Source organism: Xenopus laevis, chromosome 2L, assembly GCF_017654675.1.
Source record: "Xenopus laevis strain J_2021 chromosome 2L, Xenopus_laevis_v10.1, whole genome shotgun sequence".
Classification (NCBI taxonomy): domain Eukaryota; kingdom Metazoa; phylum Chordata; class Amphibia; order Anura; family Pipidae; genus Xenopus; species Xenopus laevis.
In genome coordinates this window covers 63,480,101-63,499,485 of record NC_054373.1, presented here as the reverse complement: position 1 = coordinate 63,499,485, position 19,385 = coordinate 63,480,101, and the positions used below count along the sequence as shown (strand labels likewise).

The following is a 19,385-nucleotide window of genomic DNA, read 5'->3' as shown; positions in this document are numbered from 1 at the left end:
AAACTATTATGTTCTAGGAACGACCTATGCTATTAACACGATTGAGGAAGGATCCACCATATTGAAATCGTGGGGTATTAATCTACCGGATCTTCCCTTGATAGCAGAAAAGAAAAGCTCTAATCAAGTGGCTGATGACTGGAAAAAGATGCCCAGGAGAACTACAAGGAAGCCAACAACGTAACTATAGTAGCAACAATATAGGTGGAAATAGTTTCTACTGTTGGTGTGCAAGCGTTAATTACTTGACTTTATGACTGTGGCAAATTTATACTATAAAACGGCAGGAGTATGCAGGCACAACATCTACTCCTTATTTACTTTGAGAACTCCCCGGTATTCCGGTATATTTTGCCGGGGTTTTTGAACTAATCCAAAGCGGTGGAATTTAGCTTCATATATAATACCGAGTGTAATTGTATACGCGTTTCAAGTTTATCACTGCTAAGGTTTGGTGGTTCTTAACATCAATTTACCACCAGTGTTTGTTAGATATTTAAATGTCTATATATATATGTTTTTTTTTTTTTTTTTTTTTTTTCTCCGCCTGCTCTGGGGAATTTATTATTAATTATTCTCTCTTTTTTAATGTATAAAAATGTAACCATAAGTATATCATACTATGGGGCGCCTACCCTGGGGAATCCACCGAAAATCCAAAGTATCCTTATTATTATTTATGTCTCTAAAATGTTTATCATTAAATGCCCACGGCCTTAACTCACCAACTAAACGGTCCTTAGCACTTAGAGAGGCGGCTAAGAATTCTAGTGATATTATATGGCTACAAGAAACTCATTTTTTAAGATCGGCCCAACCAGCAATGGGCAATAAACTATACCCAATTTGTTATACAGCATCAGCAAATACTAAAACTAAAGGCGTAGCCATATTATTGCATAGGAAAATTTCATTTGAGTTGGATAAATATATGGTGGACCCCTCGGGTAGATGCCTTTATAGTCATTGGTACTATATATGGGAAATGGTACACTTTAGTCAATATATATGCACCAAATGAAGGTCAAATAAAATTTATCAGACAGGTTTTTCAATATGTATCACAGTGTAAAAAAGGTACAGTGATAATTGGGGGTGACTTTAATTGTACAGTAGATAACGAATTGGATAGGAAGACGATTAAACGGAAATCCTCTAAATAATCCTCCATTTCTCCGTTGTTACAGACATATCACTTATATGATACATGGCGCACATTTAACCCAACACAACGGGACTATACATTTTATTCCCATCCCCACTTGTCTTATTCTCGTATAGATTTGTTTGTAATTTCTCATTCAGATTTACCAAAACTACAACAAGCTACAATAGGTACAATAACTTGGACTGATCATTCACCAATTACCTTAACGCTAGCTCTAGATTTTGATGCTAACACTAAACCACCTTGGAGATTAAACGATCAATTTATTATAAACAGTGAAACATCTCTGGAAATTAAAGATTCGATAATAGAATATTTTAAGTTAAACCCAATATAAGATACAGGGATTGTTAACACCTGGTGCGCTCATAAAGCAGTGATACGTGGAGTCTTAATTAAAACAGCTGCCTATATGAAGAAGGTCAGGAATCAAAATATAAATCAACTACAGGAAGAATTAACAAAACTTATTGATAAGCATAAAATATACCCAAAAAAAAAAATCTATTCTCAAATACTTCAACTTAAAGATAAAATCAATACTCTTACAAACACAAAAATGGAATATGCGTTACATAAATTAAAAGCTAATGCATACTACAAGGGTAATAGAGCATCGGATCTTTTACTCCAACAACTGAAAAAACAGCAGATTAAATCTAATATAGCGTACATACAAACTGATACAAATACTAAAATTATTAATCCAATTCAAATTGCCAATGCTTTTGTTTTATAGTAATTTATATAATTTACATCTAGATTCCACTGTGAATCAACCCACAGTGGAATTAATAGATACTTTTTTGAATTCCATTAAAATCCCTACGATTAAAGATATAGATATAAATAGGTTAAGTCTGCCAATTACACCCAGGGAAGTAGAAAAGGTAATTAAATCATTTCCAAATAAAAAAGCGCCGGGACCAGACGGCTTCTCACATCAATATTATAAAATATATCAAGATATACTCGTAGAACCGCTTACAAAACTGTATAATGAGATAGCAAGTACAGGTAAGATTCCAACAGAAATGCTCTCGTCCATAATTACAACGATCCCCAAACAAGGGAAAAACCCGGCTTTATGTCAAAATTATAGGCCGATTGCACTTTTAAATGCAGATTTAAAAATCGATTCCAAATTATTAGCTTTCAGATTACAAGAAATTCTACCGCAATTAATACACAATGATCAGGTGGGCTTTCTTAAACGGAGACAGACCTATGATGGCACCCGTAGGTGTATAAATATTATTCATCACTTAGAAATACAAAAAATCCCCACTTTAATTTTATCTCTCGACGCGGAAAAGGCCTTTGACCGCATACATTGGGGGTATATTGAGAAAGTTTTATGGAAATTTAATTTCCCCCCCCCCAGTTTATTACAGCTGTCATGGCCTTATATTCATATCCATCAGCTCAAGTGAATGTGGGAGGTCATCTATCTCACAGTTTCCCTATAACTAACGGAACCCGTCAGGGATGTCCGCTTTCCCCTATTATTTTTACATTGGCCATGGAACCCTTAGCTCAGGCAATTAGAGATTGTTCCATCTTAGAGGGGGTGACCATAGCCAATGTGACTCATAAAATTGGGCTGTATGCGGATGACATAATATTGTTTTTTACTAACCCTCAACAAGCAATACCAAGTTTGCTACAAATTTTAGAAAGATTTAGTAATATATCACTATATAAATTAAATAAATCTAAAACTCAAGCTTTGGGCATAAATATCTCTGAACACATTATGAAAGAGTTAAAGCACACCTATCCATTTGAGTGGAAACAGAAAGAGATCACATATCTGGGTATGCACCTATCAAACAATACGAAAAATTTGTTGCAAGATAATTTCTTGCCATTATTAGAACAAATAAGAGACGAAATAGCCTCATGGAAAACGGAGTTCATATCTTGGATAGGCAGAATACAGGCCCTGAAATTGATATGTTTAACTAAGGTGTTATATTTGTTGCGAGTAGTACCAATAGCCTTGCCCCGACCATATCTTCAGAAGTTACAAAGAATTTTTACATTTATTTGGAGCTCAAAAAAACCCCGTTTATCACAACAAATCTTACAACAAGAATTAAAAAAAGGTGGTCTAGCGTCTCCAGATATTGCATCATATCATAAAGCTATATTGTTGGATCAGATAGCCGAGCTGAATTTACCTAAGGGAATTAAGCATTGGGTTGATATAGAAAACTCATATTTATATCCTTGGTCTCCAAATCAAATTTTCACATCAGTAAACCCAGGAAGAGTTTGTAACTTACAAATTATCCCACCCCATTTAGGGTGGATAATTAAGAATTGGCGAACAATGCGTAACTGTAAATACATCTCACCATTTCCATCTCCATTCTTACCTTTAAGCACTATTTGTATGGATATACCCTCCCTAAAACTTAATACATGGCTCCAAAATGGGGTACAATATTTTCGACAATTAATGGAGGGTCATGGGTTTAAACCATTTGTCTCTATACAAAAAGAATTCCATTTGTCTCATTCTGAATTCTATAATTATTTACAGATTTGTCACTATTCATATAAGTGGATTGACCAAATCAATAGGTTACCTACCCTTTGGGAAGAATTTTTTCAAAACCCAGCTTCTAAGAAGCAAGGTACCTCGGCATTGTATAAACATTTAGTACTAATAAATGAGCCACAAAAATTCCACTTTATTCAAAAATGGGAAACAGATCTACAACAATCGTTTTCACCGCAACAATGGAATGAAGCATTTAAATCGCCATTTCTTTATTCTAAATGTGTTAACCATCTTGAGAATGCTAGGAAAATCAGTGGTATTTAACTCCATATAAGTTACATAAAATATATGGGTCACCTAATAAATGTTGGAGAAATTGTGGTGGTTCAGGCAACTTCTTGCATATTTGGTGGTCCTGTCCGATCATACAAATGCTTTGGAAATCGGTGGAGACCATAATCCAAAAAATTGTAAAGATGAATATTCTGTTAACTCCATCCTTAGCGCTTTTGGGCATTATGGAAACAAATTTGAGGTTGCAGTGTAATCAAGCCCAAATATATTTGATATATCATTGTTTATTCGCAACCAGAATGGCAATTGCAAGGAAATGGAAATCCCAAGATACTCCCCCAATACAAGCAATTATTAATGAATTGTATCAAACAGCAACATATGAGTCTACTTTTGCTCGCTCCCAAGGAATAAATTCTAAAATAGCAGGCTACTGGAAACATATACATGTATGTGATGATTTATATATCTAAGAACTATAAACCTAAGATGTATGTAACTATTTAAACAAATATGCTAAGTCCCAGAGCTAGGTGGGGGTTGTGGGTAATAATTTTTTTTTTTTTTATGGGTGTTGTTGTCTTTATAATTTTCTGTACTGTTACTTTGTAAATTTATGTTTAAAAATTTAATAAAAAAGTAAAAAAAAAAAAAAAAGATTATAAGAAAATAAACTGAACATTACAATATAAAATTACCTTTTATTATCTTCCTAAAAAAACTACTAATAATCTGGATGGTAAATTATACAGTGGCAATTTATTAATGCCCCAGACACAACTGCTAGAGAGGTACAATACTGCATCCCCTTGTGTTCATTTACATAGCATCTGCAGCATTGTTGTGTTCTGTACTTCCTCACTGGATTAAAAATCCAAGGCATCTGCCATACAGTTGGTTAGGATAGGGATTTGTTTTACACACTAAGGGGCCGATTCACTAACTTCGAGTGAAGGATTCGAAGTTAAAAAACTTCGAATTTTGAAGTTTTTTTTGGGCTACTTCGACCATCGAATGGGCTACTTCGACCTTCGACTACGACTTCAAATCGAAGCATTCGAACTAAAAATCGTTCGACTATTCGACCATTCGATAGTCGAAGTTCTGTCTCTTTAAAAAATACTTCGACCCCCTAGTTCACCATCTAAAAGCTACCGAAGTCAATGTAAGCCTATGGGGAAGGTCCCCATAGGCTTGGCTAACTTTTTTTGATCGAAGGATATTCCTTCGATCGTTGGATTTAAATCCTTCGAATCGTTTGATTCGAAGGATTTAATCGTTCGATCAAACTATCTGCGCTAAATCCTTCGACTTCGATATTCGAAGTCGAAGGATTTTAGTTCCTAGTCGAATATCGAGGGTTAATTAACCCTCGATATTCGACCCTTAGTGAATCGGCCCCTAAGTCCACCGGCATCCCTTAACTTGTCTGAATTAAGTAAAAGTTAGGGGACAGGTAAGGTGCAGAAGAAGGCATCTATGTGCCTCCCCCAACCCACCTCTTATGGATACAGCAATACCGAATATAGTTAAGCATAACAGCGCAACTCCTTGTGCTCCAAGGATTGGGTGTCATGCTGGGTTATATTTGGGTATTCAAAAATTATGCTTATGTTATTATGTTTCATCACATTTTAAACAACGCACATTGCAAAGATTACATTTCCAATCCACAGCCAATGCTAAAAAGCTCAATACGTAGCTCACTGGTGCTTACATATTCAGGTGGATATGGGCTCTTAATGCAATACAAAAAAATAAATAGGTAGAATTAAACTGTTTCCCGGTATACCCTTCAATTGTCTCAATTATATTCCCTTTTAATACAATTTATAAATACTATGGAAAAAATATTTGACACAATCCAGCTACTCCAACTATCAATCTTACAAACAAAATAGCTATTAATCCGAACAAGCTAAAGAATCAATTTGCATCTTGCTTTTGCTGTTACTGACTGTACATCAGTATCTCAGTTATATGGAACACATCATATTACATAATTTTATTTAAAAAAAAAAGTGTTTTGAATAACATCAGAAAGTAATAAAAACCCAGTGCCATATTCAGAGCTTATGTTATGACTTGCAAATTATCTTTGCAAGTGTAGGGGGAACTAATAGTTATCTACTCATGACACTTTTCCGTGCAGAAATGACCTACTATACCTTCACTGCATCCCTGAAACTAGTTGAAAGCAAAAGGTGCTTTGACAAAAATATTTCCAATAAAGGAAAATCCGAAAACCCATACTTAGCTAGCAATAACATAAAATTCAATGAGTTTTGACCACCATGCTCCATAGTTAGGTACATTACAGTGCTATAATACAATGCTTTATATCCAGTCCATATTCCAAAGCTCTAACACTTAGGCCTCAGGGGCTAAAAACCCATCACAAAAGGCTTCAGCCCAGAGAAACCTGACCTGTTGTGTTACTAACAAAAGCTCAGTCCAGAACATTACATTTTTCAGAGTAGTCAGAACACTCATCAAGTGTGGTTCTGAAAATCTGAACAGCACTAAAGGTGCATCATTTAATGGTTAGATTATGGTGACTCTGGTAGAATTATCCCCCCCACTTACTGATCACCAGGATGATATGCAGCTGCTAAGATACATGGACAGGTTGGCTGTGTTACACTTTCTGTACCCCAGTTTCATTTCCTATTTCAGAAAGAACAGCTTTAAAATTCAAATGCTAAACACAAGAATATACAAAGGTTTATTGATGAAAGAATATGCAAAGGTTTATTGATGACAGGGAATAAGAATAGCTGCGGAAAAGTGCTCATCTGCTATCACTAAAAAATAAAAGCTGATTTGTGTTGCAACGAGGAGAGCCAAAAAAATAAATCAGGGCAAAAACCTTTACCTAACACTACACTGGAAAATGCAAGTGCTCCCTGACTACAATATATACTATAAGGAACTAGAAACAAGGATCAACTCATTACAAACTATTGCAAGACTACCCTCAACCCAGGGTCATTGATTCAACCGTGTCCCCAACCTGTCATCATAAAGAAGGAGACTGAACTATCTGAATTGATTAAAGAAAAGACACAGAGGAGAAAAACAAGCTGCATATCAAACACTGTTTCAGAAGGAGAATTTGATGCCAACATTTTTCTGAAACATTCTCAAAGCTAAAAACTGACAAGCTCATGGCATTTTCTTGTTTTCAGTTAACAATTAAAACAGGAACGCATTACAGGATTGTGTTTTATCATAATTAACATTAACTCTTTTCTTGCATTATATCAGATGACACTAATATAAAGGACACAGTCAGTACTGAACAAAAATCCAAAGAGTGAAATTATATTTGAAGGTGCTATAATAACTTACTTTGTTAAGAGCCCCTGCTCCTGTCAGGATGATATGTGAATTTTCAACCTGGATTGTTCTTTGACCCAGTCGGACTAAATACGCTCCAATGCCAATTGCACGACACGTGACCTGGGAAAAGACAAAAATAATTAATTTTGGTGCTTATCTTAATTTTTTATTGCCAAACCTTTTTTTCAAAATGGACATTTGCTACATGTATAATACAAACACAAGGTATGCATTTTGTTTATCCAGCATTCAGTCTACAATATGTACTATGCCAATTGACAGCTGCAGACAAACAACGCAAGGAGAAAAATATCAGCATTTTGCTATCTAAATAGATCCTATGAAATCATGATAGAAGGAGCAATTATGAATGAATAATATATAATCATACTGTTCTTTCAAGTAAGGCGCTGATGGTTTGGATGTAATTGGTGTAATGGAGACATATTAGATATATTTAGTTTGGTTTACATTTAGCACTGCATCAATTCCATCATTTAAATTAAACTGGACGTTTTTCCATTATGATGCATGCCAAAAAGAAAGCAGCTACATGTTGTTTGCTCTGAAGACCTGCAAAGCATCAGTAATGGAAGACAGGACTGTTATGTTACACACACCTTGTCTTTTTATTATTGTTATTGTTGTGTGCTGCATCTTTCTCTATTTGTCTTTCACCTCCCCCTCTAGTCCAGGAAGATGCTGCGACCCTTAACCCCCCTCCCCCTTAAACTGTTCCCAGTTACAATTAGCAGCCATCTTAGGTGCTCTTTAACTGACTATACAACCCTGGTTAAGATAATATTCTCTGATCTACTGGTTTGATCTATGTATGGGAGATTTTCATTTGTTTTGGCAATAAACTACAGCAAGATCTACATACTCGTGTTAGTCTGGTTAAGTTCAGTTGTCTGTGGAGATCTACTGTAAGGTCCTGGCCCAGATCTAAGGGAACTATCACTAAGGACAGTGGGTTGAAACAGAACAAGCACAAAAATACTAGAAATTCAATGGGTTTTATTGTATACTGGATGTTTATTTTACTTATTTTTGTCTGTAAAGTACTTTGTAGCTATGCTTTGAAAAGTGCTATATAAATAAACGTTTACTTTACTTACTATCAAAACATATGAAAAAATATCCTAATGGAACATGTGGTTTTTTTTAAGCAGCTGTGAATAACAATTATAATATTACTTTGCTCCTCCCTGCAATACGCTTTACTATAAAAGTATCACAAGATTCCCCAACCGACAGGCTGCGGACATACTTGAACTGGGCCCCTGAGCCAAGTACGAATTTGATGCAGCGCTCCCAAATTTGACGCGGCAAGCACAAACTTTGATGCTAGCGCATCCGAATCTTAGTCGCCGTGCACAAAATGTGTCTTGTGCAATTCGCCCCCCCCCATGGTCCTTGAAAAAAATTATGGTTGGGGACCACTGACTTAGAAGGTAATATTAATGCACAAGGTTATTCTAATGTAATCCTCCTCTTCACCCAGTATAAAGTCCCTGAGCTGTGTGCCCTGCAGTTACTTGATGCAGATGTTGCAGATGTTTACCAGTGTTACTTGCCCAGTATTTTTATTTTATTATTTAATAGTCTCAAATCTGGCTGCAAACACCTGGACAGTGCAACAATGAGTATATTGTCCCATTAGAACAATCCAAAAACAAGCCATAAGAATCCCAAAGAACATCATTCTCTGGGATTGTAACTTGCACTTTTTTATACCAGGGAAAACTTTCATGATGTTGCATGTACATAAGGACACCATGAGTATAGTTATGTGCCTATGTTAAGTATAATTGTACTGGGGCCAAAAAAAACCTTTTAAAAGTATGCGCTTATATCAACCCTCCTTTTTCATTAATTTCCCTTTAGAAGATTTACCAGATTGATAGTGATGATTTCTTCATAGGCTAAAGAGGACTCCCCAGCAATCATCCCAGATCCCCTGAGGTTTTCCACTCCAAGTCCTTCTTCTTTGCCAATGATGACTGTTATCTTGTATCTGATGGAAACAATGAAACATGTTAAATACAACATGATTTTGGGAACCCACAAAACGTTTAAGTCATAGTGGTTTACATTTATACATTATATATCAGAGAAAGTGTGTCTCAATCACTAACATTTGGAGGAGGATCTAGAAAACCCCAACAAGGTTCAGTTAGTGTAACCAGTAAATTCCAGCATCAAACATGACCACCTGGGTATATAAAGGTATCAGTGAAAACATTAAATGTTATATATTTTTATTTTAGTGTCGTAGTATTGTGCTCAACAAACAGCAAAAACTATAAAAAGGGTGCCTAAACTTGCCTTGTTTTGTGATTTATATTTTGACAGTAAGTATAATTGTTACTTTTTCAAAGTTGGATATGTTGATTTTAAGATATAAACTATTTCACATGCCATCACAAGTGTTTCTATTGTATAAATAAGGCTTTAACTTAATAAAAAGTTATGGCAATTCAGTCAGCAATAACAAACACGTTTGCACATTTATTTAAATTTAGATATTTACTGATATCCCCAAGATATTTGAGGTCTCTAATACAGAGAGGCTGCATAGATTACAGAGCACAAACATGGGACAATAAGAGATAATACACCATGATTATACATTAGTCTGTACAGGTACGGGACCTGTTATCCAGAATGCTCGGGAACAGTTTTCCAGAATGATCGGTACTTGGAGTTTTCCAGATAACAGATCTTTCTGTAATTTGGAGCTTCTTACCTTAAGTCAACTAGAAAATCATGTAAACATTAAATAAACCAAATAGAATTGTGTGCCAAATGCATCACCATTCTAGAAATTATATTTTAGGGTGGTTCATGAATATGTATTATATGAGGCTACATAGATCACAATAGAACAGGTAAGGCTTTGTCAGACAAGGGATAAAAGCTGACTTGAACATAGCAGAGATAGTAGCAACTATAATAAAAAAAAAACATGAACTTGAATGAAAACATTCTTAGGACAGGACAGAAAATAATAGTGAATCAAGACATTAATAATTCGTGCAGTGCAAAAAGAAGAGATCCTCTACAATCTAGTTATCAATATATTGCAACATTTACAACATTCTGTGCATAAAAAATGCCTTCCCCTTTAAACAAAGCAGGGACCACATCAAATATATATATTAGGTATAGTTCATGAGTGTATTAAAATGTACACCCAGTTCTGATGCAGAATGCACTTTTTTTCTGTGCTGCCTTATAGTTTGAATTTAATAGATTTCCTGTGTGCAGTTCATGATGTAATAAAACTAACACCCAGTGGGTTATTTATCAAAGGTTGCGTGTTAGCGTTTTTTTTACCTTGAACTTGAAACTCGAATGGTATCTTATTCAAGAAAAAACTGTTTTGTGAAAAACCGATTCTGCAAGTTCAAATACAAGTGTTATCGGCGGGTTTTGCCCAAAAACTCTAATGATTTGAGTGATTTGAGTTTTCGGCCAAAACCCGCCAAACTCGAGCATCAGGCAAGCTGTTAACCACTTCAAATGCTTCAAGGAACCTCTGCCATGGACTCCTACATGACCTCAACAGGTTTTTGGTGGTGTATTTTCAGATTCAAGCTATTTCCAGGGTTCGGGTATAATAAATCTCGAATATTCTAGGGTTTTATTTTACCTGGAAATGTGAGTTTTGACCAAAAAATACTCGCAAACTCGAATTTGCTTAGAAAAACACAACTCAAACCTTAATAAATCTACTAAAATTGATATAAACAAGTGGCTGTGTAGCCATTGAAGCTGGAAAAAAGGCACAGGTTACATAGCAGATAACAGATTAAACACCATTGTATTGGACATAGCTTATATGTTATGTGCTATGTAACCTGTGCCTTTTCTTCTTTTTTTCCAGCTGCCCCATGGCTACACAGCCACTTGTTCACATAAACTATAGAAGTCTTTCTGAAGCAAACACACAGCTTTTACCAGTGCATGCTAACAGTATATTATATGTTAACTATTTTAAAGGAGACATTTTGTGTAAAAAATAAAAACGTACCATTATACTCATTTAGATATAGAAGAAGTGTGCTTAAAAAAGTAGTGTTTCAGGCTGTTTCTGCAATAACCCTAATAATTCCTCCCTACCCTTCCTGCTCCCTGAATTCCCATGCTGTGCAGGGGAACTGGCAGCTCTCAGCTCACTGTACTGTAGGACAGGAACCAATCAGCAGCTAGCAGGACCTGAAAGGGAACTGAAGTCTGTCTGTGCTTGTGTGACTGCAGGGCTGTGATTGGCTGTCCCCCTCCTACTGTGCTTCTAGCAGGAACTGTTAGGACACGTCCACCCCTCATTTGAAACACAGACAGGGACCAGAGAACATCTATAGGGAGCTCCAATAAAGGGGCTATTTTTAAAGGTATTATTAAAATTTAGCACCATTTAAAAGCAACACCATATATTACATATAATTGCCTACAAAATTTGGGTTTTTTCATTTATCCTACATGTCTCCTTAAAAATGCTTTCATTTTTTGGTGTTACTAATCCTTTAATATATTAATGTATTTTCCATGTTGATTGAAAGAAGTTAAGTACACAACATACAGGGCATTTTATCATTTGCGCAGTTCAAAAATTTAAACCACATCCTTTGTTAATTCTAAACCAAAATCAAAGTTAAACTACATAAACCAAAAACAATTGTAAAGCCTAAAATCAACTTCTATATTAATTGAACCTGGCATATAGTTATAGCTGTTAAATATAAAATTAACTAAAGTATTGTTCTTAGAAACAGAATTGCTTCTGCCATATCTTCCTTCATAGCAGCTCTTTTTTGGCCCAATTGTTCCCGACTCCGATTCCACAGCTCTGAAAATGTAAAACCGATCTCTTCATCCTTATTCGAATTTGGCAGAATGCTTAGTAATGAATCACACAGCTAAATACAACTAAAGGCATGAAGGCGTAGCTCTACTTCATAATAAAGAATTTACCCTTTTGATGTCATTGATCTTCATGCATTAAAATAGCACCTCTGGCATTACATTGGGTTAAAGTGTCTATAAATCATTGTTTTAATCTGTAGTTAATTTATACTGACACCAATTAGCAATCTGCATATGTTTCAATGGCTACTCTTTCTGAGATAATAAAGAAATTTAGAGAGGGGCAATGAGAAACATAAAAAAAGAGTGAGGGAAATATGACAAAGGACTGCAAACCCAGCACAAATTTCTCATTTGCTCACTGCTTTCAAGGTAACTTTTTCATTTATGAATTTAGGGGCTCCAGTCCCTGGTTCCCTAATAGATTATTTTTTAAATCAAGGGTACATATGTCAGGTGGCTACTGCAAACTTTGTGCATGATTTCTGTCTCCTTGCACTGTAGCCACCCATTATTATTATCATTATTATTATTATTAATATGTTTGTATGCCACAGCACTGTACAATAAATGGGTTTATACACTGAACATATGGAATTACATACAAAGCAACCAATAACCGATACAAGAGGTGAAAAGGGTCCTGCCCAAAAGAGTTTACAATCTAAAAGGAGGAGATTCTATTGTTGCAGATTCTAAATTAGGACCTAGACAAATTGGATGTGGCTACATACACATATATTCAAATGAAAGCAATGCTAAACAGAAAACTGTGTCCTCTTGGTGCTCATTCAAGCGTATAGGGTCTTGCTGCTCTCTGCACCTCGCATCAGACTAAATATCTGTCATGAGGTGCAGCTCTGGTGGGAGCAAGGCAGCCCTGCCTTGGGTAGGTGTTGTTTGCAACATGTGCTGCTCAAATCTGGGGAGGTAGGGGGTGGGAGGGGACAATTATGTGCCCCGCCAGCCCGACCCCTTCTGAATACATCACTGATGAATACAGGCAGCTCTGCATTAATGTTTGAAGTAGGTTCCTGCACTCAAACCTGCACCTCTGGCGCTCGCCTGCTGGGGCCTGTTTATTTGCACTTTCCTACCAGTCCCATTCATGATAAAGGATACCTCTTTACTCTATTGGGACCTTAAGTTGATCAATGGGCAACAGCACAAAACCAATGAAGGCTGTTTAAAAATGTCATTATTTTGCTCACACCATTAAGGTAAGTATGAGATTGAATGAGATCCAAATACACTGTTATTCATACCTATATCCATTTCTGCCTATTGGTAAAGGCTGTTCACTTACTTAAAATAAGTGAATGCCGAGTGCCATACACATTTGCAATTACTATGGGATATTACAATGCACCAGATATAATATGTTTGCCCACTACCGTTTTTCAACAATAATCACAAAATTATGTTTTTAGCATACGGTTTACAGTAACCTTGGTAAAAAAATATGTGTAAATTGCTTCTGTATGGCCTGCCCTGCTTGCACCAAGGCATGTGTATAATGTTGCAAGGAAATTCCACTGAGATTTTAGCCCTTTGCAATTTCTTGCCTAAAATATTGGCTAATTAAAGCTAATGAATCCTAGCAAAATCAACGCTCTGCATTTAGTTGGCGTAGGCGTAAGGCATCAGTCTCGACAAAACCCTGGTATGAACTAGTGATGTGCCTCCGTCTGACCCCCTTATAGACCAGCGCCAACCTGCCCCCGATGATGTCACAAAAGGGGCTGGCGAGCTTTATGAGCGGCTATAAAGACGGAAGCCGGCAGTTGAAGGTGGCGGGCAAGGATAGCAGGAGAAAGAGCTCAACCCGAATGTATTATCATGACAACATTTTGAGGGGTGATCAGAACAGGGATGTATTTTGATAAAACACTGCCACTGTTTTCAAGCCACACCCACAGTCTGCCATTTCAAAATGTACATTATATATATATATATATATATATATATATATATATATATATATATATATATATATATAGATGTACACTTCTACTCTTCTAACGTGGTCATTCAATACTACCTTTGTTTTGTGTTTCTCTCCTACTTCCCTGCAACATTTTCCTGCTTCTTCTTTACTGTTGTATGCTTTCTCTTCCTTATCCCAGTTTGTATTCTCATTAGTATTGCTCTGCACATTCATGTATGATTGAATATTAAGTATCAAAAACTTATGTTTCAATAGGATTCATAGGAGTATTTTTATCAAAGAGTGAAGTTAGAGATCACCACAGTCCACTAGAGTGAAATACCAACTATCTCCATTCATTTCTATGGTTTAAAGGCATATTTATCAAATGGTGAACTTTCACTTTTACCCGTTGATAAATACGTCTTTCAAAATCCCATAGAAATAAATGGAGAGAGGCGGTATTTCACTCAAGTGGACTGTGATGATCTCTCTAACTTCACTCTTTGATAAATATACCCCATAGTCAGAAAGCTATTTAGTCATGTGGTTCTGGAAGAGATCAAAACCTGCTTTTTAATTATTCATATATTATTCATATAAATAGTATTGTGTCAAATTTGTAATGTGAAACAGGAAGTAACCGCAAAAAGATACACAATAGATACGTTTATGACCTCATAGACAAACCATCAAATTGACTCTGAACCCCCAAGCATATCTGTGTCAATATATTGAACAAAATTTTCATCACATCATCACCTTTGGCTTTGTTTAAACTTAGCTATGACATTCAGTACTATGAATATGCAGTGTGTATATGCAGTGTGTAGACTAGTCTACTGGAAAGCAAATATTTGTAGCTATTTACTTACCTGGATTCACCTTCATCCTCCACATGCTCACAGTGTACAGAATTCAAAGCGCTCACCTTCTTGTAATCTTGAGGAGTCAAATATAAGTATTTAAAACCCTACAATAGGAACAAACTGTGAGGAAAGAAACTGGATGGAAAATAAAATGAAAGAACGGCTGACATTTATATAATAGCTGTATGACTTAAAGCCTTTAAGTGGTACAGTCAGCACTCTGTCCAGTGGCATAGTGTATCTATTCCTCCCAGAGTCAAGTGGTACAGTGCATCTTTCCCTCCAAAAGTCAAGTCGCACAATGTATTGACTGTTTGGTGTCAATTGGTGCAGTCCACCTGATCCCCTAAGCAACTGTCTAACTATATTTTATTAAGTGGTACATAATAAACAATTAGATAGGATCGCTGACCAAATTGTTAAATAAAGAGAGCTAACATCTCAGACCTAACGCCTGACAGAACAAAAAAGACAGGAGATATACATCCATGTATAAGCACAATAATAACTACAACATTTTCTGTTTATGATGAGAAGACTTTTAAAGCCCCTAAAAGAAAACTTACTTTATAAGGGTCAACAGGGTCTTCCCATGCAACATGAAACATATGGCGGATCTCTTCTGCTAGTCCTATCCTTGCACCACTGTTTGCTGCAACATATATTCTAGGGATCCCCTCTGATCGAGAGAGTTCTGATGCTCTTAAGTATAAAAGATCCTCTTGTGGACCAAATGATCCAATCTTATAAGTGATGTCATTTCCAATAACAATGATGTCACGGCCATCTGGATACTCTGGACTCTTGAGGGTCATTTTCCAAGCCACCATACCAATCTATAATTATGAGAAGTTCATTTACTTGTTTATAACAAACAAACATTTGCTTACCTAGTATAGTGTAAATAACGTCTTCTAAAATTTCGTATAGTATAATTGAAATATAAATTTAATACACACATAGATTATTCCTGGGATAATTAAAAAAACAATAGAATAAAAATGCCATTTCAAAATGGAGAATGTTCAGGTCGGGCTCTAGATTTCTTTCAACACAAAATTATTATTGCAACAGAAAAAAGAACCCCCCTTTTTTAGCCAACAATAAAATTGATTTAGTCCCTTTGGAAAATCTATACACTTTGTTAGGATTTTTTTATAGCATGGTGAGGAAGGCATTCTTACATTCAATCCTGATGACTTTGAGGGTGGGCCACACAGGTTGGCACTTTTATACTAGAGGAAAGATTTGAAATAAACAGCCAGTGGATCAATAATAAGCTATAGCCTATGGCCTTGGAGTACACTTCAGTGCAATTTATCTCTTTAAAGATCTGTTGTAACTCTGAACGTGGCACTGCAGAATGTAAATACCTCACAACATAAGGGGCACATGACTATTATAAAACATCTTGACTTATTGCCCTTTACACCCTCAAGAGTCACATCTATGACAACTGGAACATGAGTATGATTGAAGTGAACACTTTTCAAAGTGCTGAGATGTCTTTTTTGTGCTTTAACTGGAATGAGTCGCTCAGGAGGGTTGGTTATCACAAAACAGAAGCAGGTGCTTGCAGTTTTTTGGAACAGACATTAGACACATGATTTAACGTTGAAAACAAAGCCATTAGAAAATCTATTGTTAGTTTTAAAGGCCTTAGATGTAAATTTTGTAACCATAAATAGATGGTGACATTTACATTTGCAATGAGAATGACCTTTTGGGTAGGGCTTACAATCCCTAATGTTCTTACCCATATATTTTTGGTCTAATTTCTTCTTGATGATTTGGGGAATTCATACATTTTGTCAGGTTAAGTGAAAGGGGTTTAATATTCATTCAAGACTCCGTTAAGTACTGTTTCTATTCAATATTCCCATTCTTCCATGTTGTGTGCTAGATTTTTGGCCAGATTTATTAAAATTCGAGTTGTTTTTTGCCTGAAAAATTCAAGTTTTCAAGGGTATTTTCCAGTCAAAAATAAAAATTTTTAATACCTGTCGAAGTCACGTAGAAGTCAATGATAAAGGTCCCTTGAACCATTTGAAGATGTTACTAGCTTTCATGATGTTTTTAGTTTCATGATATTTCGCTCAAAACGCTATAAATTCAAGTGATTTGAGGTTTTTTTCCCGAAAGATTGATCATTTTCAGTATTCGTGTTTTTCACCCCGACTACACTGATTCAAGTTTTTTACATTGAAATTTTTTCTTAAATTAGAAACCATTCAAGTTGTAGGTTCATTTGAGGCCTAAAAAAGCTCACAAAGCTTTAAAATTCAACCTTTGATAAATACCACCCTTAATGTACTTCAATGACTTATAACACCATTATATTTTACAATAGAGGGGTACATTTTTCCCTATATAATTAATGCTTGGTTAACAAGTACAAATATATTCTTCAGCAGTGCACAATAGTAAATTCTGTAAAAGAGATGAACACCCTACTTATTAATGTTTACAATCTAAAATGAAAAAGAGCTATGGGACACATGGTGAAGGGATGAGCAATATTGGGAATCAACTGGCAAGTGGTAGAGGCTTGCAATGCATGATGAAGAAATGAAAGAAGAATTTGGGAAAATGTCAATAAGGCTGAAGCTTTATTTAAGTCTTGAATGGAAAGAGGTAATGAATGAGGTGTTGAAGAGAAGATCAATAAAAAAAACATACCGTATACGCCGAGTTTTTCAGCATCCAAAATTTGCTGAAAAACTCTACCTCAGCTTATACTCGGGTCAGCAGTATCCGACTCGAGTAGCTGAGATTTCAGTCACTTTTAATCATTCCTATACCAACAGTACACTTGGGGAGAGACTGCAATATCCCACAATGCCCTCTGTTGGTTATATGAAAGAATAACAGTGCGCCCTCTGTTGGTTATATGAAAGAATAAGAGTGACTGCAATATCACACAGCGCCATCTGTTGGTTATATGAAAGAATAACAGTGACTGCAATATCACACAGCGCCATCTGTTGGTTGTATGAAAGAATAACAGTGCGCCCTCTGTTGGTTATATGAAAGATTAACAGTGACTGCAATATCACACAGCACCCTCTGTTGGTTATATAAAAGAATAACAGTGACTGCAATATCACACAGCGCCATCTGTTGGTTGTATGAAAGAATAACAGTGCACCCTCTGTTGGTTATATGAAAGAATAACAGTGACTGCAATATCACACAGCGCCATCTGTTGGTTATATGAAAGAATAACAGTGCGCCCTCTGTTGGTTATATGAAAGAATAACAGTGACTGCAATATCACACAGCACCCTCTGTTGGTTATATGAAAGAATAACAGTGCGCCCTCTGTTGGTTATATGAAAGAATAACAGTGACTGCAATATCACACAGCGCCATCTGTTGGTTATATGAAAGAATAACAGTGCGCCCTCTGTTGGTTATATGAAAGAATAACAGTGACTGCAATATCACACAGCACCCTCTGTTGGTTATATGAAAGAATAACAGTGCGCCCTCTGTTGGTTATATGAAAGAATAACATTGACTGCAATATCACACAGCACCCTCTGTTGGTTATATGAAAGAATAACAGTGCGCCCTCTGTTGGTTATATGAAAGATTAACAGTGATGGCAATATCACACAGCGCCCTCTGTTGGTTATACGAAAGATTAACAGTGATGGCAATATCAAACAGCACCCTCTGCACATGGTAGTGGGACAGTGGGACAATGCACACAGTAATCCATTTGGCAATTCTCTGTCACCATCAACTTTGCAAAGAAGTTCGGTTGATCGCTGGGGGGGTCGCTTTGGCGGAATGTGCGCTGCTGGGAGACAGGGCTGTAGTTGTGTCTAGGCTTATACTAGAGTCAATAAGTTTTCCCAGTTTTCGTAGGTAAAATTAAGTACCTCGGCTTATACTCGGGTCGGCTTATACTCGAGTATATACGGTAATGAGAAGTTTGGTTAATAGTTGCGGTTGTTGTACAGTATAAGGGCTAATTTACAATGACTGTGGTCTGTTATTGCACTTTGTACACTGTGTAGGACACCATACCATTTCGGAGCACAGAGATCTTGTCTAAAACAGAGCTTCCTGCGTTTGTCATACACTTTGATGTGAATTTTTTTTTCTTACACATATGAAAATGAGAAACCAAGAAATGAAAACTCTTAACACGAATGAAAGTAAAATTGCTCAGTGTTTTTCCAATTTACTTAAAGTGTAAGTTCCATACAAGGGCTTCATTTGCACCCTACGTGCAAAAATTGCACCTGATGTGTTTAGCTAAGGGTTAAGGGAATATTACACTTCATTACAGAAGGGGGATACGTGCAATGGGTAGTGAATTAATACGGGCGATTTTGGAACTATTAACGTGCTTTCCATTCAGTCGTTTTTTTTCACAGACTAATGAGATGGTCACTT

The 19,385-nt window shown here is 36.1% G+C and overlaps 1 protein-coding gene across 1 annotated transcript in view; it reads right to left on the bottom strand.

The window, feature by feature from the left end:
• acaca.L (acetyl-CoA carboxylase alpha L homeolog) overlaps positions 1-19,385 on the bottom strand; it is a 253,393-nt gene that overhangs the window by 88,025 nt on the left and 145,983 nt on the right. Inside the window, 4 exon segments of the mRNA XM_041581952.1 lie at positions 7,323-7,433; positions 9,210-9,330; positions 14,985-15,082; positions 15,545-15,814. Of these exon segments, the coding sequence (XP_041437886.1) occupies positions 7,323-7,433; positions 9,210-9,330; positions 14,985-15,082; positions 15,545-15,814 (600 nt within the window).